Source organism: Centruroides vittatus, unplaced genomic scaffold (genome assembly GCF_030686945.1).
Source record: "Centruroides vittatus isolate TY-2023 unplaced genomic scaffold, ASM3068694v2 scaffold_3315, whole genome shotgun sequence".
NCBI classification, from domain to species: domain Eukaryota; kingdom Metazoa; phylum Arthropoda; class Arachnida; order Scorpiones; family Buthidae; genus Centruroides; species Centruroides vittatus.
The window spans coordinates 752,062-779,125 of NW_027122703.1; the positions used below are offsets into that span (position 1 = coordinate 752,062).

The window sequence follows — 27,064 nt, forward strand, 5'->3', positions numbered from 1 at the left end:
ACTTTTTAGTATAAAAGTCTAGTTTCCTGTATTGTAGATACATTTGTGAATATGAAGCGTTTAAAACGTGATAAAAAATAATAATAATAATAAATGCTCTAAATTATTTAATTTTTAAAATAAGACAGTAATTTAGTCTGTAAACTCACTGTTGAGCCACCCTCAAATATCAGTTATCAATTATATTTCTATTATTTATCTATTATCGTACCGGTACGTAACAATTGTTAATAAAATAAATCATTTTAAAACCGTTAAAAAAAATAGAAAAAAAAATAGAAAAATCGAAATTTTTATGTGGAAAATTGTGGAAAATTTCAGATGTCCAACCAACAATGCTCAACAGACAAAGCCGAGATCTCAGCAGCGCCCTCACTCAATTTACTATCAGCAGCTGGCACTACTTCCTCTGCCCCTTCCGGTGGCAGAAGACAGACAGACAATGTAGCGGATGTGACAACATCAGCACTACAAGTGGCTGGTGACGATACGAACTTAACGGAGCCATGCTCCGAAACCAATAAGAAAATTCAAGATAAAGACGGAATGAGCTCGCAACGTTATCATCGACTGCAAAAAACGTGTTGTCTGTGCTGGTGTTGTTGTTGTAGTTGTTCCTGGTAAGTATCGTAACTTTACTCATATTCTATTGGTCGAAACTCTATATAATATATAAGGCGTGACTTAAGATCTCATAAAGTGGGCGTGGTTAAATTATGTGATTGGTCCGATTCAATTTTTCTAATATATTTAAATTTCGAATTACACAATTGCGAGGATTGTTGCATCTGTTTTAAGCTTTTTTTTTTTTTTTTTCTATTGTGGATGAGTCGCGTGTTGTAGAAGATTTCAAAAGATTAAACTAGAATATATTAAATATAAATTTATACAGAAATTGTAGTTCTGTTTGTTTATTTGGCGTGTAAAATCGATATTTAAAAAAATATAGAATAATGCATTTTCACTCGAAAAATATTCTTCTGTGGTTTATTTATTCATTTATTGAGTTTTAAAGTATAGGAGAATGATTCTATACACGAAAACACAGAAGAGATAATACTCTCCTGTGTTTATCACGTGCAAAATCGATATTTACAATACACAAAAAGTGATTTTTTTATATACGAAAAAAGCACATAAGACAAGTACTCTTTTGTGTTTTTTTGCGTGAAAAATCGATTTTTAAGGTATAGAAGAACGATTTCACGCGAGAAGCGAATACTTTTCTGCTTTTTTAACAGACGAAATCGATTTTTAAAGTGCATCATATATATTACCACTAATATTTCAAACGCATTATTAGGCATGTTCCATTAATTTTTCTCGATAATAACAGTAATTTATGAGTAGAAAATATGACGGATACTATTTTATAAATGCATTATCTCATACAGTAAAGTATATTGTTTTAAATAAGAGTGACTATTGTGTTCAAGTTTCATTAATCATCAAGCTATATAAAAGCGTGATGTTTAACGTAATATTTTAAATTTAAATAATTGCACTCTCACTTTCGAATTATTGACCTAAATAAAGTTCATATATATATATAAATATATATATTTTCTGTTGACTCATCTATACCATAAAACACCTGGCATCGAAGTTCCCCCCTGTTAAAATGTGTTTCTATCACAAAATATTGAGTTGTATGTTATAAAATTCATTAAATTCGTTCTTATTTAATTTAATTTATAATATTTTTATAGAATTTATTTATTTAAAAGGATGTTTTTATATCATTTCCTGGATATTAGAAAAATGTCATCCGGAAATACTGTTATCTCTGTGATGCTTTTTATATATGTTAAAGTAATTAGGACATAATTTATTTATTGTAAAATATGTAAAAAAAAAATATTTATATATATATATTTTTTATAAGATTGTAAGCTGTTAAAACACACAGAAACGTTGCAAAATTAATAAATTTTTACATTATTTAATCGATTTTCTTTAATATGCATTGAGAATTCACGTTTAAAGTAATGATTATAAGTGATTAAAATATATAATGAAATCATTATATTATATATTATTTAATATAAATTAAAAGGTTAGATTTAAATCATGATTTTTATCAGAAATTTTCAAATTTATTGTATTATTTTATAATCAATAACAAGTAAATTCGGGGGAAAATTATATAAAAATATAATAAAATGTGCAAATTTTTCAATAAAAAATCATTTTTATTTTTTTATATCTTTAAAAAAATTGTAAAATATACAAAAAAATGATTGTGTTAAAACGGAAGTAGTTTAATAAATAAATAAATGTTTGGAATTTTATTAAAATTAAATGACGAATGCGTTAATTACACGAAGATTCTAGCTTAGAGCACTGTAAGAAATTGTTTAATTCTTAAAATGTAATCAAACCCCGATTCAGCGCCATTCGAAACCGGTGCTAAATCGAGTGTGACGGTAAATTGAAGCGCTTGTTTTTTTTTTTTAAATTATATACGCTCAAACCTCAATGTAACGTCCTCGTAAATAACGCCACCCTCGTAAAGCGCCGATGAATTCGGTGAAGGAACTTCCTTATAAATATTAATTACTAAAACCCTTCCATATGATCACCGGATATAGTGAACTTTCGATATAGTGACAATATATTTTAAGTATAAGCTGATAATTGATTCAGCTTCGAGATTACACTATATCGAGGGTTTACTGAATATACATAATTTTTATTGTTTCGGTTTAACGCCACAATTTCAGACGAGTCGTGTGACTAAATCGAAGTTTACATTACGAAATTTACGCTTTTACGAAGGTGGCATTATTTACTAGGACACTATATCGAGGTTTCAACATATATAAACTATATTTAAATTGTTTTAAATTCATTTATAATTGTAATTTATAGATAAATGAGCTTCTATAATAAATATTGATACGCGAAAATAAATAGAATAAATTTAGATTCGTTTCAGAATAGGAAGAAATTTAGTCACGTAATGATAGTGTTTAATCAATATTAAGTAAGAAAAATAAATTGCATTCCTTATACTTAATTCATGAATTGATGATATTCTTCTTTTATCTATCAACAGACTCAATGATATAAATTAAATATATTTAGAAAACTTCCTATACTTTAATATATTAATTTACTTATATAACTGTACACAAATTATATTATTTTAATAGAAAAAATTCTCTGTTATCATATATATATATAACTGTATTATATGTATATAGTATAGTATAGTAGACACTACTATGTTATTACTACGCTACAATGGGGCAAGTGTTCAGTTCCTTCCTCTGTTTCTCTATATATAAGGATAAACGTTTGGCATGTACTGTACGTTCTTCGACACTAGAAATAACACTGTGGTTCCTAACTACCCCTAAAGCCCGCCCCTCTTAAGCCCGAACTTACTCGAGTCAACAAATGTATAATTTAGTTACTAAGATAATTGTTTTTATAACCCAATTCCCAATTTAACGTCACCAATCCCCTCACCCCCTCAAAAGCGACTCCAGACTCGTGCAGCTATATAATAAAAATGGAATAGAATTTAAAAGTATTGTCAATAATAATCTCTTATTTAGCTGATCACAGAGTAAAGAAGATAAAAGGAGAATTGGATATAAAGCTATTTGTAAGCTGATTAAGATGATAAAAAAAGAAAAAAACAGGCCTTTATAACAAAGAATTCTTCTATAGAGATGCAATTTTAGAGAATGGTGTTATCCATGTATGAAAAGAAATAAATAAAAAATAAAATAAAATTAATCCTTCAGCTAAGAATATCTTTAGTATATTGTTGAAAAATCTAATTATAATCTCTATTCTATAATAATAAAAAAAATTACTTTTTAATCAATTATTAAGGGAAGAATGGATTTAAAAATAAAGAAATGATACGAGGAGTTGCTGTTATTAAAATGAATTTATTTTCTATATATTTTTTTAGTTATTTTAAACGAGAATATTATTTAATTTTATATTTTATTCGTAATTAATTATTCACGCGATATAATTAAATTTAATAAAATAAATTATAAACTTTTATTATATTTATTATTGATACACTTACTTAGACATAATATAGAAAACCTGTAGAGCCAATTTTAATTTAGGTAAAGTTATTTTAAGCTTAAGTAATTTTAATCATTCTATAGGAGTGATTGTCTTATTTATGTACTGTACAGAACATACAAACACAAATATACTCATGCGTGTTTCCCACACACAATATAGGCTTATATAACAATTTCTGAGTATAAATATAATCTCTTCTGTTAAAATGGAAAGGACGGACGGACAGACGGACGATAATTGGGCAGCAATTTGAAAACTGCAGCCCAATTGTTTGAATTTAAAATAAATAAAATAATCATATTTATATAGCGTATAACGGCGTTTTCATTAAAACAAATATATACGTGTGCGTGTGTGTGTCTGTTTGTTTGATTATTGTATTATATATAAATATTTAAATGTTTACGTTCAGTCAGTTTGACAGTCTTTGTTAACGACGCCTTTAATTTAATTCACCTCTTGTGAATTTTTAAGCTTTAAAAAGCGACTTTGAAACATTGAAAATAATCTTATTTAATCCACTTAAAACATCATTAAATTATCTACTTTAATTTTTGACAAGTGTGTAGAATTTGATTTAATCTTTTTTAAAGTATATTCGTGAATATTTTAAATCAAAATAGTATTTTATATATATATATTGTAATTTATAGTCAATGTCATTCACAAATTTAATTAAAATGGCAGCCAGATCACCGAAAGCAGAAGGATTCGGGTTCGAATGCCAGTCTGAAGTGATGTGCTAGGGCTTGTTGAATTCGCTCAAGAAATTTTCATGTGTGGCGTGATGTGCCCTGAATTTGGTTTGGCCTCACATTTACAGAAGACTCGAGAATAGCTTCATTGATTTAACGCTGTTTCGTTTAAGTATAAGGACCCAAAAAAAAAGAGTTTTCGAAAGGAGTTAGTGCTTATCTCGAACCTTTAAATGCCACGTATATGACCAAGACCATCTATAGAAGTCAGCATAAAATTTTCCAGGGAGCAAAGTTTGGAGACAAATGATTACGTCAATAAATTTTTAGGATTTTTTTTCATAGGTAAATTATAGGATACAGTATTACTTCAATACAAAAAGTATAAATTCGAAGTTTCTTTGTAGAAAATATCTGTTGAACATTTATCAATGAACTATACATTCTCTAGACGTTGTCTTTCGCTTGTACTAATTAATATGCTACAAATATTCATTCAAATCTTATGAAGAGAATTTTGCGTGGAGAAAATTATAGGTACATCTGTTAAATAAGCCAAGCTACTGTCATCGGGATTTCTCCGAGTAAAAATAAAGTTGAGAATTGGTAGACAGCCTGTCATCGCAACCTGTTTATAATGTACAGTACGTTAGGGATTAGATTTGAAAAATGAAATTTGCTATTTTATATAACCGAAATCAGAAAGAGTCAATTGAAAGAAATAAAGAAACAGTGAAGTAAGTTAAGTGTTTACAATATGCGAGTTTAATATAATCGTTCTCTTTTTTGTATTTGAGAGAAAGCAATTCATCATCATCATCATCGGCTTATGTGCTTTTTATATGAGGTTACCGTTTGGTTTCGTCTCTTTGTCTGTGTCTTTCTCCTCCTCCTCTCGAGATGGCCTCGTCCTCTTTCTAAGCAGTTCCATGCCCAGCATCTATCATTCCTTTCCAATCATGTGAGCAAAAGAGATTTATAATAGACATAAAATTAAAGTGTGTAATGATTGATATAGTAATTATCACTTTTAATTTAAAAATCGCTTTCTATTCACTATGAAAGATTACCTTTGGTGAGGTGTTTAAAAGATTAAATTGTAATTAGCAATGCCATAAAACTTCATTATTTTCGAGTAATACGTGAACGAGATAATGAATTTTATTGCATATTACGACAGATTATTATCAAGAATTATCTCAGGGATGTCAATTTTTAAGGAATTCTATCAGGAACTTTTGTCCATTGATGAATTTTCTCAGGAACTCTCGTCTATTAAGGAATTCTCTCGGGGACTCTCATCTGTTAAAGAACTCTCATCTATGAAGGACTCTCTCTCTATTGAGGAATTCTCTCAGGGACTTTTATCTATAAAGGACTATTGAAGAATTCTCTCAGGGACTTTCATCTATAAAGGACTTTCTCTATTGAGAAATTCTCTTCTACTCTTTAAATCTCAGTAGGGTTGAAACATTGAATTTTTCTTAAAATAATTACATACTGAATAAATATGGGTTTGATTCTTTTTGTAAAGTTTTCTGTATTTTATAATATATTTCCTGTCCATTATGTACGATTGCTATTGACCATATAATAAAATTTAATATGAGTGTGTAGGAGGATGACCTACATTCATAAATCTTGAAGAACGAAATTAAATTTGAATCCACATCTCTCACAACAGCAGAACTCTTGATTAAATGGTCATATGACGAATAGGCCTGTAAATGAAGAAACGTTATATTTAGGAATTTCGGGCATTTTTGAAATTTTCAATTTAAATTAAAGTTTAGATTCGTTTTATAAAGAAAATAGGAAAAGAATAGGAATGTTACCATAATTGGTCACGCATATAATTAACATTTTAAAGTCCTTTATCTTATTTTCTTAGCTCCGCGACCCCCACTCAAAGGAATAATAACAGTAAGCCTTACTATTGCTAATTGAATTTTCACTGTAATTATAAATTTAAATTTTTAAAAAATATTATATAATCACATTGCACTAATTTTATACATTAAGAAAATACCGACAGTATAAAAAATGTAATACAACTATTCCTATTATGTCGCTGCGTTTATAGCGACGGGTATGAACACTCATGTATGACGTATACATTAAGGATGCACCGATTAATCGGTAAGTAATCGGTAATCGGCCATTTCACCGATTAATCGGTTTGAATAATCGGCCAATTTTGCATTTTAATATTTTTGTTAGAATGTCATGTATAATAAGGCTAGTAATAAAAAATAATAAATTTCTGTTATATATTTATTATATATCATATGACAAATATTAAAAAAATTTTAAGTTAAATTATTTCTTTTATCAATACATATTATAAGGTGTAATATAACCTATTCAAAGCTATCTCTTTTATATATTTAAAGTTTAAGCTTTAAATAAAAACAATAAAAATTTAATATTCAAACTGTAAAACCCTTAAATTGTGATACAAAAACATGAGAATTTCACCATTTTCAGGGCATAAGCTATTTCTTGCCGGCTTATAAATGTTGTCCCAGTGCTGAAAATTCTTTTACTTTCAATGGAAGATGCTGGGGCACTTAAATATTTCATAGCTGTTTTGCTCAAATTAGGAAAAAGTTCTTTTGAACTTCACCACAGAAATGGGTCACTACGTCTTTGTTTAAGGGGTAAATGTAAATATGTTTCTAATTCTTGATCGAAACGTTTGTTCGTTTCGATGCTCTTCTCCATTCTTTCGTTTACCAGAAGCTAATTCATCAAATAAATTAGAAAAACTTAGAGATTCTCCTCCATCTTGATCATCTCCAGAAATGGAAGCTTCAGGATTTAATTCTTCTTGAGATTTTGAATTATCAACATTATCTAAGCTATCGATTGTTCATCTTTTTATTTCCTCTACCATATCTTTTGTTTGTTTTTTTTTGAAATTTTATTTTGAATCTTCAATCTAATAAAGATGGCAAGCATAAAGACTTGTTTTCTGTGTATGCTGAAAATCTTTCTTTTATTGAATTTTCTAGTCCTATTGTTGTATTAATGCAACTAAAGGAACTACTGTCCCTTGCTTTTGATGATAAGAATAATTTCAGAGTCTCTATTGTATGAATTATTGAAGATGAGGTAGTTTGTCGGTGCTGGCTTCCACAGTAATTTCTTCGAATGGTTTTAAAAGTAGAACAATTTTTTTCAACGAGAGACCACTAATATGTGCTCAACGTGACAATTTTATTATCTATATCAGGGGTGGCCAACAAGTCGATCGCGATCGACCGATCGATCGCGAAGTCAATTTTGGTCGACCGCTCGCGGTGTCTTTACTTTATGTGTTACACTTGTAACTGAACGCAACGCCTAAACGTAACAAGCAAACGCGACAGTATGCATGTAGTTATGACTCGACTCATAGAAAAACACAGCCATTTAGCTTGAATATTTGGTACTGTCATACGGTAGCTTCTTTTCTTTAGTACATGTATTAACAATATTATTACTATTTCTCCCATTATTATTAAGGTAATAAAATAGATTCCAAATCTCTCTTTATCTGTAGCTAATTCGAATTAATAAATATTGTTAATAATTACTCATGTTGTTTTAATTCCCCTGGATGTGAGTAAAAATCTATCTTGAAAGATTTTTTTAGGTACCGCCTGTACGGAATGAACTGGTAGCTGCAAATATCAAAAGTTGGGTCTGGAAATTTATTTTTTTATGAGCCTTATATCTCGAATACTTAATAAGTGATTTAAAAAATAGAAAAATAGTTTTGAATATATTTTGCTTATCTACCCGTAGCTCGCGGGAGTGCACCTCGTACTGAAATACCGTATAAACGTAGTATGTATTACGCACCTCCCCCTCTCCACTTAGACTATGCCTATGAAAACAAGTCGATCGAGACACATTTTAGGATAAAAAGTAGATCTTATGTACACAAAAGTTGGCCACCCCTGATCTATATCATACGTGACAAGGACTTTTTGCTGTTCCAAGTTTTTTTGCAACACGTAGTATGCAGAATTCCAGCGAGTAGAAACATGTTGAACTAATTTGTGTTTCTGCAAACCTAACTTGTCTTGCAAATCTTCCAATTTGCTTATAGCTACAGCAGAACGATTAAAATGTGTGACAATATTTCTATTAACTGTAATTATAGTTTTCACATCTTGTTGAGAAAATTTGCATTGGTTTAGTGTCAGCTGCAGTGTATGTGTAAAGCATGATAATAAAGATGCAATTCCTGATTCCAGCTACCATATTTGCTGCAGAATCTCTCAGTACTAAGAAGATCTTCTCACTTTTCAACTTATACTGTTCAAGAACAATGTTTATCTGTTCACTGATTCGTGTAGCTTGTGGGAACCTTCAAAGGTAATAATTCGAAAAACAGCTCTTTCTTACTGAAAATCAACCTTCGACCAGTGGGGCTATTACATTTAAAAATTGAGAATTATTTGTAGTTGCTGTCCAAATTTCAGCGGTTAAAGAAATATATTTTGCATCATCAATAGCTTTCCGAATTTTTGACTGAAAATAATAATTTATCATTTTAATTTAATACATAAATCTGAAAAAGAAAAAAAAAATAGCTTCATATTGAAAATTATTTTTATAACAAATTGTTATAAAATTATTTTTATCGTATGAAATTTTATACTTTCATTAATAATATATAATTTCATGCGATAGTAATCGTAATATAAATACCTGTTAATACAATAAATTATTAACACTAATCGGCCATTTTGTTTATCGGTGCATCCTTAGTATACATACATGAGCAATTTACAAGTTCCAACTTGATGTGTACGTGCTCTTTGTAATTTGACATCCTTCTATAATACTCGCGGTGAGAGCATGTTTGAACATGCATATGGATGCGTTTGAACAAGTAGTGCTGTCACTAGTATAAAAGAGGCGCTAAGAGTAAGAGTAGCTAAGATGTCCAAGCCCCATACAATCGTCGAAAACCTCATGTTGCCTGCTGCAATTGATATGGTCAGCGTTTTAATAGGTGCGGAAGAAGCTTCGAAAACACCGCTTTCTAACGTCACAATATCGAGGCGAATCGATGACACGGCTGCCGATGTTCGCGATCGGATAATTCAGCAAGTGAACTTTTTTGTATTCAATTTGATGAATCAACAGATGTCTCAGTTCTTATGTTTTGTGAGGTATGAATGCGATAGGGACACATCTATCAAAGAAAATACGTTGTTTTGCAAAACAAAACAGTACCGGGTCATGCGACAGGACAATGTCTTTTTGATGTTTTTTATAAAGCTACGAGAAACTATACTAACATAGATTGGACAAAATGTATTGCAGTACGTAGTGATGGTGCAAAGGCGATAACAGAAAAGAACAGTGGATTAATGAAAGTATTAAGAGATCGTCTTATACCAAGGGCGGAATGGACGCACTGCTTCCTTTGCAGACACGCTCTGGTCACAAAAAATATGCCGGAAAATCTCAATCAAATTCTTTGCGAAGTCGTAAAGTTGGTTAATTTTATTAAAAGCCGACCGTTACAGAACAGGCTGTTTGCTAAACTATGCGATGAAATGGGCGAAAATTAAAAAAAAACTCTTCTTTTTCATACAGAAGTTAGATGGTTATCGCGAGGGAAAGTGTTAACTTGTGTATTGGAATTGCGAGATGAATTAATAATATTTTTCCAGGATAAACAAACGCCATTCTCATTGTTTTTACAGAAAAATGAGTGTATGTTGTTGTTGGCTTAGTTAGCTGATGTATTTTCGCATTTAAACGACTCGGATGTGAATTTACAAGGACGTGATAAAAACACTTTATTAATGAAAGACAAAGTTCGTGCGTTCATTAAGAAGCTTGATATTCGCCTTCAAAGCAACAATTTGGATATGTTCCAACTCATTTCGGATTATATTGAGAAAAATTTGAATGAACAAGACACTATTATTCACCACAGTTTGGACTGCATGAAGATGCATTTGCGTGAGCTAAAAGAATCAGCTGACGGAGTACTTCCCGGAAGATAAAAATGATTTCTCCGAGAGATGGGTACTGAATCCGTTTAGTGAAAATGTTGTTGCCGCTGCTAAGTTACCAGTTGAGATTCACGACCAGCTCATCGAAATGCTACAACTGCAATTTACATTTGAAGATTTAAATACGTTTTGGCTCGCTCGTCCACACGAATATGAAAATTTAGTCACGGAAGCATTGAAAATATTAATCCCTTTCGCCACGTCTTATCTCTGTATAAAGGGTTTTTCGTCTATGGTTGCGCTAAAAACTAAATACGGGAATCGTCTTTTATCACTCGAAAACAATTTGCTTTTGTGTGTTTCTAACGTAGATCCATGTATGGAGAAAATTTAAAATGAAAAACAAATGCAACCATCGCATTAATTTATTTTCTTTACGTGTGTACTTATTGTAAGTAAAATGTTTATAAGTTTATAATGAATGATTTTATCTCATAAAATGATTTCATTATTGTTTCGCGACTTTCTTTAATATCACCGCGACCCCCTTGGGGTCGCGATCCCTAGGTTGAGTAACGCTGGTTTAGACCCTTTTCTGAATATTTCGATTAATGCATTCGAAATATTCATAAATAATTTAATATATTTATTGAATATAAGTATGAATTATTTATTTAATAATAATTCACATGCGATGAAAGCTCATACATTTCAAATTTAAAGTATGCTTTATTCAATACAGTAATTTCATTGTGACAGATGCCAGTGTTTTTATTGATACATACTGGAATTCACAAAAGCAAAGTTTAGCAATATTAACATTATTTAATTGTATTTACACCATTCTAATACAGCTTTAACAATAAATTTAACAGAAGATAATCATTCGATTGCAAATTCCTTTAAAACTCTTTTTGCTCTATGGGCACTAAGAGAACTTTTGTTAGCAAACCCATTATGGGCTTGGCCCACAATGGGGAGGCTGGATGATGTGGACGGGCCTGACACCTGACATATCCGGGTGGACCACCCCCCGAAAAATTCCTGAGGTTTTTCGAAATGTTAAGGTTTGATTCCGCCCAGCAGGTCCCCAGAGCGGTAAGTAACCATTCTAACCTCGCGTCCACCCGGTCGTGGTTTATTTGTTAAGTTAGGGCAACGCAACACTTGGGCGATCTGCCTAGGGAAAATGCCTTTCGGGAGGTCTTTTAAAGGAAACTGGCCATATTTAGGCGTTACAGACGTGGAGAAACCCCGGAAAACTCCACGTGGCCAGCCGGTCCGAGCGACGCGTGAACCCACGACCGAATTTCCAGTGTTCAGGATACGAAGACCGCTTGGCCACTGGTGGGCCATTGTTTTTAAGATATTATGAAACCTGTATTTAAATACGTAAGTTTATTAATCCGGCATCCAGTATGCCGGAATATTCGGTAATCCGACATGTTCTGAAAAGTAGCCGAAAATCCGGAGGTGTTCAATAATTACCTGGCATGCTAGTTTTCCTCTAATGATAATTTGTTTAAATACGCCGTGCTGTAAGATTCATAATCAATCCATTGTATTGCGCCGAACAAACATTGCTTCGTCAAAGGTAACACATGTTTTATAGTACTGTGTGTGACTGATGTGTTTTTCTTTCCCATAGGCCAATGCGGAAAACATTACAAATACTCTATACGCATACGAATCATAGTAAACGTTGATTCTGTGCAATAAATGTAGGTTTATCAATCAATGTTAAGATAGAATAGTCATAGACTATATCATCTTCAGACTAATTAAAGAGTACAGTATATGTAAACTGTAAACAAATCGAGAGCATACAGCAGAGTGCCCAAGTACAAAATGTACAGCAATAGATATTGCTGTACATTTATTTTGAAAGTGGTGTAAGTCCATTTTCTGCAGTATAATTGAGCACTTTGGTTGTCCATAAATTACATCTGCATTTTCCTTGAACTTTTACTCCCCCCTCTTGTCCCAGTTTGTCCAAGTTTTTGTAACCCTTCCCCTGTTTGGATGTCCAACATAACGCAACCTCCATTAAAACCTTCATCACTTTATGAATGATAGATACCATAATTAGAAATGAAATATACAAGAAACTTTGAAAATAAATATAATAAAATGCATAAACTGTATAAAATTTAATGAAATAAATGGATGTCCACTATGCTCAAACCCCCTTGTCCGACTTGTCTTAAGGGAGGGGGTTAACCCTCTCTTAAGACAAGTCGCTTTCAGTGTGGACATTTACAACAGAGGAGTAAAACTATGAATTTTACCAACAAATGTATTGGAATGGGAAAAAAAAAATCTATGTAATGAACTTAAATGAAAAGCAGTGTCTAATGGTATAATGATAAACTTATAAAATAGTTTAACAATAAGCAAATATTTTTAATGTTCACAATAAACAACACTATTTTATTTCTTGTTGTTATATATAAACAAAATCAGAATAAAACACAATGTGTTTCGAGTGAAATTGAGTTTTATATAATAGAAATTTAATGAATTTTACAGTTCAATAATTACGAAAGTGGTGTAAGTCCATTTATAGCCCAGAAAGAATATATTAGTTTAGTTAAATTCACACAGAAGTCTTTATGCAATCAACTTATATATTTCTAAAGTCATAGAAACATCGTCAAACTTAGTACACTTTATTTTATATTTTTAAATCAAATAAAACGCAAATGTTTAAATATCTCGAAAGAAGAGAAAATGGACTTACACCACCTTCAAAATAAACGGTCCATCTGCTGTACATTCTGTACTTGAGCACTTTGCAAAATTATATCCGATGGTATATAATTTTATCAAAAATTACGATAACATCAGTTAATCCGGCGTCTATGGAACCAGAGTAGATGCCGGACTAACGAACTTCTGTTGTAGTTAAGAAGTGAGCATCATCATTTATGAAATAAGAAATTGATAAAAGAGAAATAATATAATATGCCCAATATTCTAATGGTAGAATAATTACATTAAGCTTAATTCGTATTGCAAACTATTATATCGATTGTAAATGAAAATATATTTGTGTATCGATATTATATATGAATTACTTCACATTATTATATGATATTCCATAGAGTTAAAGTTAAAGTTAAACAATTTTACGTGTGTGAAATATACTTTAAACATATTTTAATGCATTTTTTCTACCTTAAAAAGCAATCCACAGTTTAAAACTATTCAATTTAGCAAGGCTATGAAGTCGCATTTTAAATTTACTTTAGTTTTTTTTTTTATTTAAATGAAAGAAAATTTATTATATATATATTAATTTTTTAAAATCTTTTTATATTTTGTTATAATTCATTTATTTTAAATACAAAATGCATCAATTTAATTTATTAAATATGTAGTGTTCTTTGTAGTGTTTGTGTTTAGTAGTAAAATTATTTTGACCCGATTGAATTTAAATATTTTTGAATCATTCCTTTATTATCCCCGCTCTAAATAAGTACTCTATTTTTCTGAATGAGCCAGACTAATTGATCAGAGTTCATATTTTTCTTTTCTGAACAAGGGGCTGAAGTAGCTAGATGGCACACTCTTTAGTTGGACTAACTTTTCTGGAAGGGTAAAATTGCAGTAGCGTAGCGAGGGGGTGTATCATGCACCGGGCGCCACTCGCAGAGGGGCGCCCAAATGGTCTCCAAGACAAACTATATGTGTTTCTGGAGGGGGAAGAGGGGCGCCAATAAAATGTCGGGCGCCAGTTATGCCCCGGGCGCCAGTTATGTTCGCTACGCCACTGTAAAATTGAAGTACAAATGCTGTCGAAAATATGTAGATGTAGAATTTTATCGCACCATTACTCCTTTTATTAAATATTTGTTAAAAATTAATTTTTTCATACAAATAAATATTAATGTATGTTAAATATTAAAAATACTAACTACGAGGGCGGTTTTTTTCAAGGTCCGATGGTCCATAAAACAAAGACAAGTGTAAATAACAAAATGAATTTATTCCCAGAAGTTAGGTACAAACGTGGTTACTTTTCGACGTAATCACCGTGAGGATTGAGGCATTTGTCATATCTGTGGACGAGCTTTTCCATCTCTTTGTCATAGAATGTTGCCGCCATGAATTGAGATGGTCTTAACAACGTTGTTTTGAAGATCGTCATTAGTTCATTCAGCTAGCAAGGCAGTCTCAAACGTCTGCCTTGCTAGCAGTTTTCATTTCAGGAAAGCGATGGAAGTCTTCACGCACCTTTAAACACCCAGCGTATAGCCCCGATTTAGCGCCGAGCGACTTCCACCTTTTTCTTGAACAGAAAGAGTGGCTAGGAGGGCAGAGGTTCGAGACTAATCACGATCTTCAAAATAACGTTAGGGCCCATCTCGAGTCATTGGCGGCAACATTCTATGACAAAGATGGAAAAGCTCTTGCACAGATATGAATTTCTCAATCTTCACGGTGATTATGTCGAAAAGCAACCATGTCTTTACCCAACTTTTGGTGATAAATTCATTTTGTTATTTACGCTTGTCTTTTTTTGTGGACCATCGGAGCTTGGAAAAAAACAGCCTACTTATAAAAGTATTTGGGTAAATGCCCGGAGCTCCTTTTAGAGTAGGGTACTCCTCAACGAGTGCCTCTGCCCCCCATAAAATGACTTGGTATTTAATTTTGCCGGAGTCGGAGTCGGAGTCGAGTGTTTTTTACCGACTTCGCAGCCCTGCAATTTAGATTGAAATATTCCACATCAATGTATGCACATTCCATTTATATTTTCTTCATCTTTATTGCATTTTAATGATAATACACCGAATTAACATAATTACAAAGTGTTAATGTTATAAATCATGTTTTATATAAAAATAAGAATTTAATTAAAAACATTACGAATTTCTTTAATATTATTCAATTCACATCTTGTTCTTCAGTTCATATATTTCTTCATATCTAGATGATTACAGCAATAACATCTTAGTATTTATTCACTAAAAATGTGTTCAGTTAATATAAGAGTAATACTGAAGCAACTACAGATTCCTCCAGTTCTCCTTTAAGCTCTAAGCTCTCTGTATCATTTGAATATCTTCAAGCCATAGATGGAGTTTTTGCTTGTGTTTTATACACTGCATGTTTATTATTTACTTCATAAAAATGGTCTACTTACAAGATTTTGTAAGGTGTTCACACCCATCTCCTCCTAGGCCAGCGGAATCGCGTTTTTAGGGGTTCAATTGATGTAAACAAAGGCTATCTGCGTATATTTTTCTCACAAGAATATCCTGGATTTTCCAATGCATTGAGGTCTGGGAGGCAAGCTGGCCAGACCTTAATGGCTTGCATTATCTCGTTCAAATGTAAAGGGGATGTGCTGGTTTTGCTGAAGAAATGGCAGGAGATGATTGGCAGGGATCGATTACTAATATGAGTCCTTTATTGTTGATAAAGCAAAAGTTAAAGGCAATTTTCCTGCAGTGCTAAATTCCTCCAAACCATCACATTACCCCACAAAGTTACGTTTAGAAAAAGACGAAGTTAATTTCTTAAATTACTCCAATACCCATTCAATCTGTTTATGTATTAACATAATATTAATGTTAATATTATAAAGCATTAATAACAGCTCTCTTCCATATATTTCTCCATCTGCCGTATAATTTATCTAATGGTATCCCCTCGATCATTTACCTCTATCACTTTCAATTCGAATATTCTTTTTAATAGCCTCTCCTCCGTCATCTTCATCACGAACTCATGCCATTTAATCTTCTCATTTGTAATCCTCTTTTACTTCTATTCCCTTCTTACTTCACTCCTTATTCGATCTCATAGTGTTTTATCTATTGTACTCCACAGGAATTTCATCTGGCTTTTCAGAATTTTACAGCTGTCCTTTTTTTTCTTAAAGTCGACGTCTCCGATCCGTAAGACAGTAGTGAGACATAATATGAACTAAATAATGCTCTCTTACCCTTTCTTAGCACTTCCTTACTTCATATTCGATGATATAAAAGGCCGCTGTGTGTTATCTCGTCTCTCACTCGTTCATTCACTGTTACTACACTCCCCAGATACCTTAAGAAATCAATCGTTTTAAATTCCTTGCTTTTCATGACAACTGTTCCTTCTTTTCAATCTCTTCTTGTCATTACAAGCTGCTGAGTTATAGTAATCTGAGGAAGCAGTGAAGAGAAAGTACACGAACAAGTGAACGACTGAAGTAAGCAAGTAATGTTGCTTACGTCTTCTTCACTCACAAACATTGCATGATTTTCTACAAACATGTTTGCATTGCGGTGTCATCATACCCAATTTTTCTACTATATCGTCTTCAAATATTCTGTTCGTCACTAGTCTCAGTATAATTTCTTGTTTCTCTTCATTCTTAATCCCAAACCGTTCTTATTCTTACACAATTTTTATTCCTTTCGTATATATCTTCATTCTCTCTACCAGACTTTTGTTCACTTTCTTCTCCTTCGCTGCCATCACATTTTTCCGTTTACTCTGTGAAATGTCACCTCTACTTGCAGGAACATTCCTCCCAAATTCGTATTTGCTAACAAATCATCTGTTGGCCTTCTTGTTTGAAGCCATGTTGCACCTCTTTCAAGTCTTCTTCTATCCTTTACTCCAACACTTTCTCGTATATCTGAAAAGAGTTGATCTTCTAATATAATACTCTAACACACTTCTCCACTCCACTAATAATAATAATAATAATAATGTATTTTTCCGACTCGTTTGTTTATTCAGATTTTTATTAGCGATGAAGGAATACACAACATAAAATTGCATTTATTTCTAAAAATGTCCTTTGTTTAATATGTCAATTAATACTTGAATATGAAGACAAATTGCACGGGTAAGTTCGGACCGAAACCAAACCCGGAACCCTATTATTGTACTCGATCATTATTGATTTTTTATATTGATCGCTTGGACTATCATCCTCGAAACGATCAATAAAAAAGGAATCAACTTATGGCTGACACACAATTAACTGCTACGTTAAAAAAAAGAATTATAGTCCTATCAAAACACATTAAAATTAAATCGATCCCCGGTTTTAACGTTTATACAAACAAAGAATATAAAACATACAAAGAAAAATGTCATATATATATATATATATATACATACAACTTTACATTCAATTAATATGGAATTTTGAAGAGAAAATAAATATTAATTTAAATTATTATTTTTTTTACGAAAAAGGAGTGTAAAAGTAATTTATTTTCTTGTATTAATAGTAAAAGACGAAATTAAAAGGAACTGTTTCGCTTTCATTAATGTCAGATATCAACGGTTGTATTGACAGTGTGTTGGCTTCACAAATAATTAATAAATGGTGTCAATTAACCTGATAAAATGAAAGTACTACCATTAAAAGCTATTTTGATATTTTTGTTTCTTTATAATTAAGTGTTAAAATCAACTTTTAACACTTAATTATTTATTTCTGAATTCTTCTTTTTTTTTGTCTTTTAAATTTAATTCGAATGTGCCATAAAATTACCTTTCTTTACGATACAGGAAGATAATTTTATGCCCTTTTATAATTTTAATATGCTTGTTTGAAGGTTTATAATTCGAGAATTTATTTTAACCAATAAATAAATGTAATGAAGGCCCGAGAGAAAAGGGCCCGAACTAATCACAGATGTCATCCTCGTCCATTCCAAGCGCCATAAAAATAAATTTAGAATACATTTTTACAAAGAATAATACGAATTTTTAGGGTCCCTATACGTTAGGGCCCGCCTGTTGATTCCTCTCTATCTTTACCTGCCAGTAGTTTATTAATAATTCATTTTCTTATTATTAATTATAGTTTAAACGGTTTATAAATATAATTTATTCAAATAAAAAATTCGATTTTTATATAATTTTTTTTTATATAAAAACACATTAAGTCTAAAAAAGGAAACATAAATCAAACAGCTTAGTGGTGCGTATAATAGTTGATATGCATGAACAAATTGTGATATAAACTCACCGTTCAATAATTTCTCTCATAAAAACAATTTAAATAATGGAACAATCAACATTCTATCATCTTAAAATAGCCATTTTCTAACTATTTGAACTTTTGTTTGATATTAAACGTAAATAATTCAGTATAATAGCACTATCGAGAATGGAAAACGTATGCATTTAACCTACTTTATCATCTTCCGGAAAGAAATAATCACCATGCAAATGTGTTTGTTTAAATCGTCAAAATAATTCATAGATGATTACATAAATTGCTTCGATAATACTTAAATTATCATCCTGACAGATAACGTTAAATAAATGGTTATGATCTATTATACGTTCAAGATTACTTCACTACTAAAAAAAAATGATAATAAATAAAATAAAATAAAAGCTGGCAACATTGTTGCTGGATTTTCAGGGTATTCTTCATTTTTTTTTTCATCCCTAATGGTTCCCCATTACCTACGAGTCTTCAGATTAGTTCGGAAGATATTAAGGGAATGGGGGCTATATCTCTCGAACCAATGGTTCGATTTTCATGAAAATTTATAGAAATATTTCCCCCTAATACACAAACTTCTCCTCAAAATTTCAGAAAATTTCGATAAAAGGTACAAGAGTTATTAAGCTTGGAAGTGTGCGATTCCAGTTTACACAAGTTTTTGCGAAATTTAATAGCGTAAATATTGAAGAGAATTAAATTAAATATTAAAACTAAATTTAAGATATTATTAAAAGAGTATATCAATATCTAGTAAAATAATCTAATCAAGCTTTTAAAATAAATTTACACGCGAGAGATTCATTTATTTCTAAAGCTTTTATAAGAATATTCCAAGTAAATGTGTGTATTGTCGAAGATAGTAGAAGAGATTTTAAGTGCGTCATTTTACGTTGGAAATCCCTTTATTGAGAAAATTCGATCGAAATGTCCTGACTGTTGCCATTTTAGTCGAATTCGTTTGGGTCATCTGAGAACCGGTGCACACTTTTAACAACATCTTCTACCTTATTCGATTATCTATAACACAATATAAACAGAAAGATAAAATAATTACACCTTCACAAATCTCCTCTTCTCCTTTCATTTGCATCCCTTTCCCAATGTTCTAACGAATCATCCGCTAATTAAAATCATATTAGTTTTCTTAATAATTTGATCAAATTTTCTCTCTTTCGGCTTAGATTAATCTAAAAGTATCAACTTAATTAAATAATTATGCCCCTAATTAGTATGTTAAGTATGAAATTTTTCTTACAGTTTCTCTCACGTCCCTCGGCAACCGCAGATCTCGTCGTCGAATGATAAAAACGTTGACACCATGTAAGTAAAATAAAACGTTTACGTAAAGGGACCACCCCTTATTTTAAATATTTATTTCTTTTGTATCAGTCCAACCCGAGAAGAGATCGTTTCTTGGGGAGAATCATTTGACAATCTCTTAAAAAGTCCAAGTAAGTTTGGTGCCGTTTGAATATTTTCATTTAAAAATAATAATATATAATGATTAATTAACGTATATTTTCTTAAATAGAAGGTCGAAAGTTGTTTCACGATTTTTTAAAATACGAATATAGCGAAGAAAATCTTTTATTTTGGGTGGCTTGCGAGGAATTAAAGAAAGAAACCGATCCAGACATCATCGAAGAAAAAGCAAGGATTATCTACGAAGATTTTATATCGATCTTATCACCGAAAGAAGTAAGAAAATTATCGATTTTATTCCTAGATTTATTTTTATTTTCATTTTTTAAATCTCGTTAAGATTATATCTAAATCGATTTCCTTACTCGCGTAATTCATTTAAATTTGATTAATTATATAATATTTTCCAAATCACTTTTCTGTCATTAAAATTTGTTAAATACGTTATTAAAATGTATTCGACCTTAATTAAATAGTTGTTTAAAATTTCCATTTATTCTTTATTAATTATTTCATTTACAATTGTCTTTAGTTTTATGCAAATGAAGTTTTCAATTGTGCTTCTTTTGCTTTAAATCTGAATTAGCGTAAACAAGTAGATTTTAATTGTGATTTAATGAAGGTCAGTTAACCGATGAAGCTATCAACTGAATCTCGTGCATAATTCAGCTAATTATATGGTATTATTAAACATATAAAGAAGTTTCAAAACGTTTCTGCTCACAAACAATAAGTCAGTAAGCAACGCACAAAAACTAAAGGAAGAAAATTGCCACAGGGAGTTAAGGAAATTATTCCATTCCTCAATGAACTACCTGATGCTTTTCTTTTGGGAAAATCGGGTACTTGGCCCGTTGCAAAATCGATGGCTTACTTTCATCACGCGCTTTGTGTATCCAAACACAGAAACGTGGCACGAGGAAACGTCTGGATGTTTCATATTGCACACGATGCAGCATCTTCTGTACCATGTATGCAACATGAAGGCATGCATTACCGCGCAGTAAAACGACACCAGAGCTGTTTTCCAGGTCTATAGTAGTGCAGCAAGTTCTGTGCAGTTGTGCTTCTATCGGCGGTTTCAATTCTAGCAGCAGTGGGCCTTCAGATAAATACCCCTGCGGCCAGATTTGGACGCTGTGAACATTTTGGTATCGCTGTTATTGCGTTTAAACTCGATCGTATTGCAGCTAACACAATGCCACCCAATATAAGCTTGCATAATTGTCTAGGGATGTTCTTCGGTTGGGTTTGCAGCGACGTGGAAAGTTTTTGAATCTTCTTTGTATGTAGTCTAAATACATAATGATCTATCCATAGTTTACGATACATTTATTATATTCTAGAATAATAAATGTAGAATTATTTTATAATTCAAACTTCTTGAATTTTAATAAGAACTTTAATATTAAGCGATCCACCTGGATGGAAAAATAATTCATGTACGAAACCAAATTTATTACTTTCAAGTGAACAACGAGAATCTTTAACCGAGTACCAACACAAGCGTATTAAACGTACTGACGATAATATGTAGTATAGTTTGGCCAGTGGCTATTCACTTAACGAGCTTTTTGCACTTCATACTAAACACTTTGTTTCAATGTATTCCACTTTATTCCAATCAATATCGAGGTATCTCGACTCTTCTATTAATGTATTGCCTCAAAGTTGAGTCTTTTTCATTTATTGATTTCAGGTTCGTACGCAGGATTTTTAAAAGGCTATGGTTTCAAAAACACTTTATTTTTTTCATAACATTGCTTATTAATTTTTACAATATAACACAATACTGTAGAGTAAGGAGGCTCCAAACAACGGCTACTTTTACGTTTCCATCAATGGTCGTTGTTTAGGGGTTTGAATGTATATACCGTAACCCACTGTTTTATTAACACTGTAAAATTTTTCCACGACTTTCTCGCTATAGATACTATTTCTGGGAATGTTTAATAAAGCAAGGCCATTCAGTGAATCTCTTGTAGACTGGAGAAGAATCTTTCTGCTGTCGCTGAGATAACAGGCAAAATAATAAATTTTCAAGTTTATTTTCATTGAGGAACACTTCACTTTCTTTATAAACGTCCAGTGCTTGGGAAGTAAAAATCTTTATTTCTACTAGAATCTCCGATTCTTCTTCGCCACATTAATATGAATTCGAGAACTAGCTCCCAAGTTCTGTATAGGGTCCAACACTTGGTTTTATTCTTAACACTTGGCGAAGGTAATAGACAGTCTAAACTGCTAAGAATTTCGCCAAGCTTAATGAATCTAGATTTAACATGGCTGTTAAGTTTATTTAAAAATGGTATAAATACTGTCGCACGCTAAGATTCTTTCGGTGACTCAACATCGACGTTCGTTCTGTTTGTTGCTTCTTATTTAATCTTGGAACATGAGAGTGATGCTGTGGTCCTCCATAAGAAAAGTTTCCTTCTCTTTCTCCTCCATCTCCATCTTTCTCAAATATATAGAGTGATCATAATTAAGGAGTACGTGTTCGGAGCTCCTGTAGAAAAAAAAACTATTTGGCAATGGTATACACAGTCCCGAGTATTCAAGTTTGATTTTCAGGAAAAAACTTTACTTCAAAATTCAACCGATAGGCAAAATTTGGCACTGCTGTCTTCTTAATTTGCACATTCCGTATGGTTTTTAAACGAATTTTGGGTATAAATTTGGTTGATATTTACCAAATAGCTCTACAGAGAGATGTCAAACTCTTTAATTAAGCTCGCTTTGTAATGCGGAACTGTTTAATGGCCTACTATTTTAATGCTGTTTAGTTTCTTTACGGAATTTTGTATAAGGAATACAGCTTCATCAAGGTGTAAATCTTGCTGAAGAGAGACACTCATAAGTGTTAAGATGGCATGAAATACTAAAAGGATTTGGCAGAAAATTTGGAATTGGCCAGTTTTAATGTTATTTATTACTTGAAAAGCTTCAGTTGCCACCTTTGTATCTCGCAACAGGATTTTTTCTAATGTTTCTGCTATGCCTTCTTGAAATAAATTCGAATATATTGACGCTGATTGGTGACTTTCAGGTTGAACGGTATTTTTTCGATTTCGAGTGCTTCAGCTACGGCTTCTTGCAGAATAGCATGTCGTTTGGAGAATTGAGCATAGGTGAAATGTAACTGGCTGAACTTTCAGCAACATTCGGGCTATTAAAGACAAAGACGACAAATTCTTGCCGTACAATCTCGCAGAATTGTCTCTTAATACTTATTTTTTCATCACAGTTTATCGGATATTTTAATAATGATGTTTTTACTTACCATTTATAAGTTTTAAATACTTTTCATTGTCGACAGTTAAACATATTTCTTTGCTGTCAACTTGATTTTAACAATGGAGGTCGCCATCTTTAATCTTTTTTTATTCGATCCAAACGATCCTATCCTCGGCTCGGATTAGTTTGATCGCGATCCAGTTGATCCAAGATGGCGTTTATATACGCGAATAGAGGTTTGTATCACGATTTGGATTAATTTGATTCCAAAAGTATACGCATCCTATTTCAAGCCATGCGATTTCGCAAACATCCCAGACAATGGGAAGATGAAAACGTGAAGCATTCTGGTATCGTGGCTTTCAATAACAAACACAGTTTTACTATTGATTTGAAGCAATCAGTCGTTCACCGTGTATTTTAACCAATAGCAATACTTTTAAGGAATGCGCTCATTGCAAAACAGAAGCAGAAAGTAAAAACCATTGATATTTCAGTTACTATTTTATCGGTTAATGTTACCTATGGTTCCAAAATGGCGGCTCGTCTCTGATTCCAGCAAATACAAGAAAGGAAACAGTGGGGCCAACGCACGTTCTAACCTAACCTAATCTATTCTAATAAATTACCATAATTATTACCAACAAAATTATTAATAATAGGTAACATTAATCATTTTATCTAAGTTGTAATCTCACAAGAATATTTTAAAATTTCAATCTGCCCATTTCATAACAATTAGCTTCGCCACTCTTTTACATTATAATATATATATATACATACATAATTCCTACATACAGAAAATTTCTCTAAACCAGAAATGTCTAAGGTTTTAATTGTATTTCTTTTATTTATTTGTTTTGATGGGTTTAATCCTAATAAATAAATCACTCATCTCTTCGGTGTATTTGCAAAAGTAATTTAACAAAGAATTCTTTACTAAGAACACAATGACCTTACATCTATTCTCTTCACTAACAAAACATTGTAAATGGTAAAACATCTCAATTAGTTTGTTGTTATATTTTCTCAAACTTTCTATTATTTTTCTTATACAGTAACATTATTAATAGGACCCAAACCCAAGTGTGCCCTTAATTACAATTATGAAGTTCTGCAATCCTTCGTTCTTAAGATATGTCCTGTTAAACGTTCTTGGTGTTTTGTGGCTGTGTTGGCCAGTGGCGTAGCGAACATAACTGGCGCCCGACACTTTATTGGCACCCCTCCCACCTCCAGAAACATATAGTTTGCCTTGGAGACAATTTGGGCGCCCCTCTGCGAGTGGCGCCCGGTGCATGATACACTCCCTTGCACCCCCCTCGCTACGCCATTGGTGTTGACACCTTTTTGAGTTTACTCTTATTAAAAAACATATTTGTTTCTATATGAATATATAGTATTTCCCATAAACATCTTTGATGAAAACATACAATTTTGCCTTCGTATACAATGCAATTGTCAGACAATGAATTTGTAGAGTTAAAATTTTATATGATTTATTAATTAAACTTGTAACTTATAATAACTTTTTAAAATAATATTCTTTATTATAATAAAAATTATTGAATGTTTTAAAATTTTATGAGGTTTTCGGAGGCGGATTGAAGGAAATATTCAGGTTTCATTTAACAGATTCGTACTGTACATCGAGTGGAATTAATTAAACACGTTGAATGTGTCATTTTAACTTCATTCATTGTGAGCCGAATGTCGTAAAGATGATAAGAAATGTTTTAAAAACTCATAAATGTCTTCGTCAGATTCGAACCACAGTTGACAAGAGAGAGATTAAACGGTAAATAAAGCGCTTTCACTTAATAATAGGTAGGACCGAATTTATACATAAACTAGATATAATAAATAAATAAGGCCCTCACTCTACGAGAGGTCATGGCTCAATATTTGAAAAAATTAATATGTATTTTATCATCTCGGTTTTATATATATACAAATGAGACTTGAGTTCGCGTAATATCTATTGAAATCTCTAACTATATTACACTTGTTTACATTTAATATACAGTAGAATTTCGTTAATCCTGCACCTACGTGACCAGAGTAATGCCGAATTACTGGACATACCGGATTAATAGGTGTCGAATTAATGTTTACCTTTTAAAATTCATTGTTCCTAGCTCTGAATACATACTTAATACTCGACTTCACTCGATATATTTCGCTACAGGCACTACAATCGGCCGCAGCCAATGTTCGTTCTGCAGCTAAATTTCTAATAGACCAATCCGCCTCTGACAGTAATATTGTATAACGTTATATAACAATATTACCTTTGTTTTATTTTTTTTTTTAGGTAAGTCTTGATTCACGAGTGAGAGAAAAAGTCAACAGGAATATGATCGAGCCATCTCTTACAACTTTTGACGAAGCACAGATGCAAATTTATACTTTGATGCACCGAGATTCTTATCCACGTTTCCTCAATAGTAAACTGTACAGAAGCTTAATCGAAACCAATTCTAATGAAGAAGACAGTGTTACATAGCATATTAAGAATTCTTAATTAAAAATAAAGCACAGCTGTGATTCAAACAAATTTCCAAAAACAGGAAGCTCAACAAAGTATGAAGCTCAAATCAACAAGAAAATGAGGAAAATAACATATTCATCGGCCGTTTGCAATAAATTTCAAATCCGTAATAACGCCAAGTGGTGAACAAAACTTCAATTAAAATGAAACTAACTTGTACAGGGTATTTACAACATTGAAGATGCAGGAGACATATTTTAAAATTTGTTGTTGTTACGTTGTGGATGTTTTACCTAAATCAATGTTTACTTGATCAAGATTCATTCGTTGAGTAAAATTATTTAAGTGTTTCTTCCGTATTCTATAGACGGCGTGATCATTATTATTAATATTATTATTAATCATCCAGAAAGGAAACTGGTGAAAGAAGAAAAAAATAAATAAATAATTCAGGATTAAAACGCGTTATTTAATTTGTTTAAAATTATTAGTTTGATATAAATATTGTTGTTTAATATTCCAACCGTCCCTAATTACATTAAAGAGGGATTGTAAGAATATAAATTTTTTCAATGGAAGAAATTGTTGTTGTGGTTGGAAAAAGCCTTTGAAATGTTGAATTTGTGGTTATTTGGAAAAGAAAGGGATGTAAATAAAATTATATCAATATTTCGTTTTTTTCTTTTAATTACGTTACGTATCTTAATATTAAGATAGAGAAGTAATTCCTCGAAATAAACGTAGAACGGGAGTGAAACCTTTGTATAACCCGCACCTCTGTATACTCGATGGCTTTTTAAATACGGATTACCTTCGGGCTATCTGTCGAAAATTATTGTAATTTATTAAAATATTCAGTTTAATAGTTAGAAATTCGCTTATAAAAGATTCGATTCTGATAAATTGTTTTAAATAGCATTATTAAAATGACGGAGTAAGCGTGAAATAAATTAAATTAAGGACTTTCATAAATCATGGTAAGAAAATTCATTAATAATGAATTAAAATGAAGTAGAAATTTCAATGGTAAATGAGTTTTAAAACAATTCTAAACTGGAAGTTCCTATATAGTTAATCCAGGCCTCCGGCTCCTACGTGAAAAGCAGTGTTACAAGTAAGAAGTCAATTGTCACTTATGCCATCGATCTTAAGAATATGAAAGACAAGGGAAAATATAAGAGCTTCAAAACGGGTGTCGTGGAATTTTAAAACCAGATGTTAAAGCCTG

The 27,064-nt window shown here is 31.6% G+C and overlaps 1 protein-coding gene across 2 annotated transcripts in view; it reads left to right on the forward strand.

Annotated features, from left to right (window-relative positions):
* Positions 1-26,510, forward strand: part of LOC136988570 (regulator of G-protein signaling rgs-2-like) — a 67,107-nt gene extending 40,597 nt beyond the window's left edge. For both annotated transcript variants that reach the window (XM_067286475.1, XM_067286474.1), the window contains exons 4-8: positions 322-620; positions 19,944-20,006; positions 20,076-20,137; positions 20,218-20,384; positions 25,660-26,510. In XM_067286475.1, coding sequence (XP_067142576.1) covers positions 322-620; positions 19,944-20,006; positions 20,076-20,137; positions 20,218-20,384; positions 25,660-25,851 — 783 coding nt within the window. In that variant the 3' untranslated portion in view covers positions 25,852-26,510. The remainder of the gene's footprint in view (positions 1-321; positions 621-19,943; positions 20,007-20,075; positions 20,138-20,217; positions 20,385-25,659) is intronic.
* Positions 26,511-27,064: the final 554 nt, after the last annotated feature.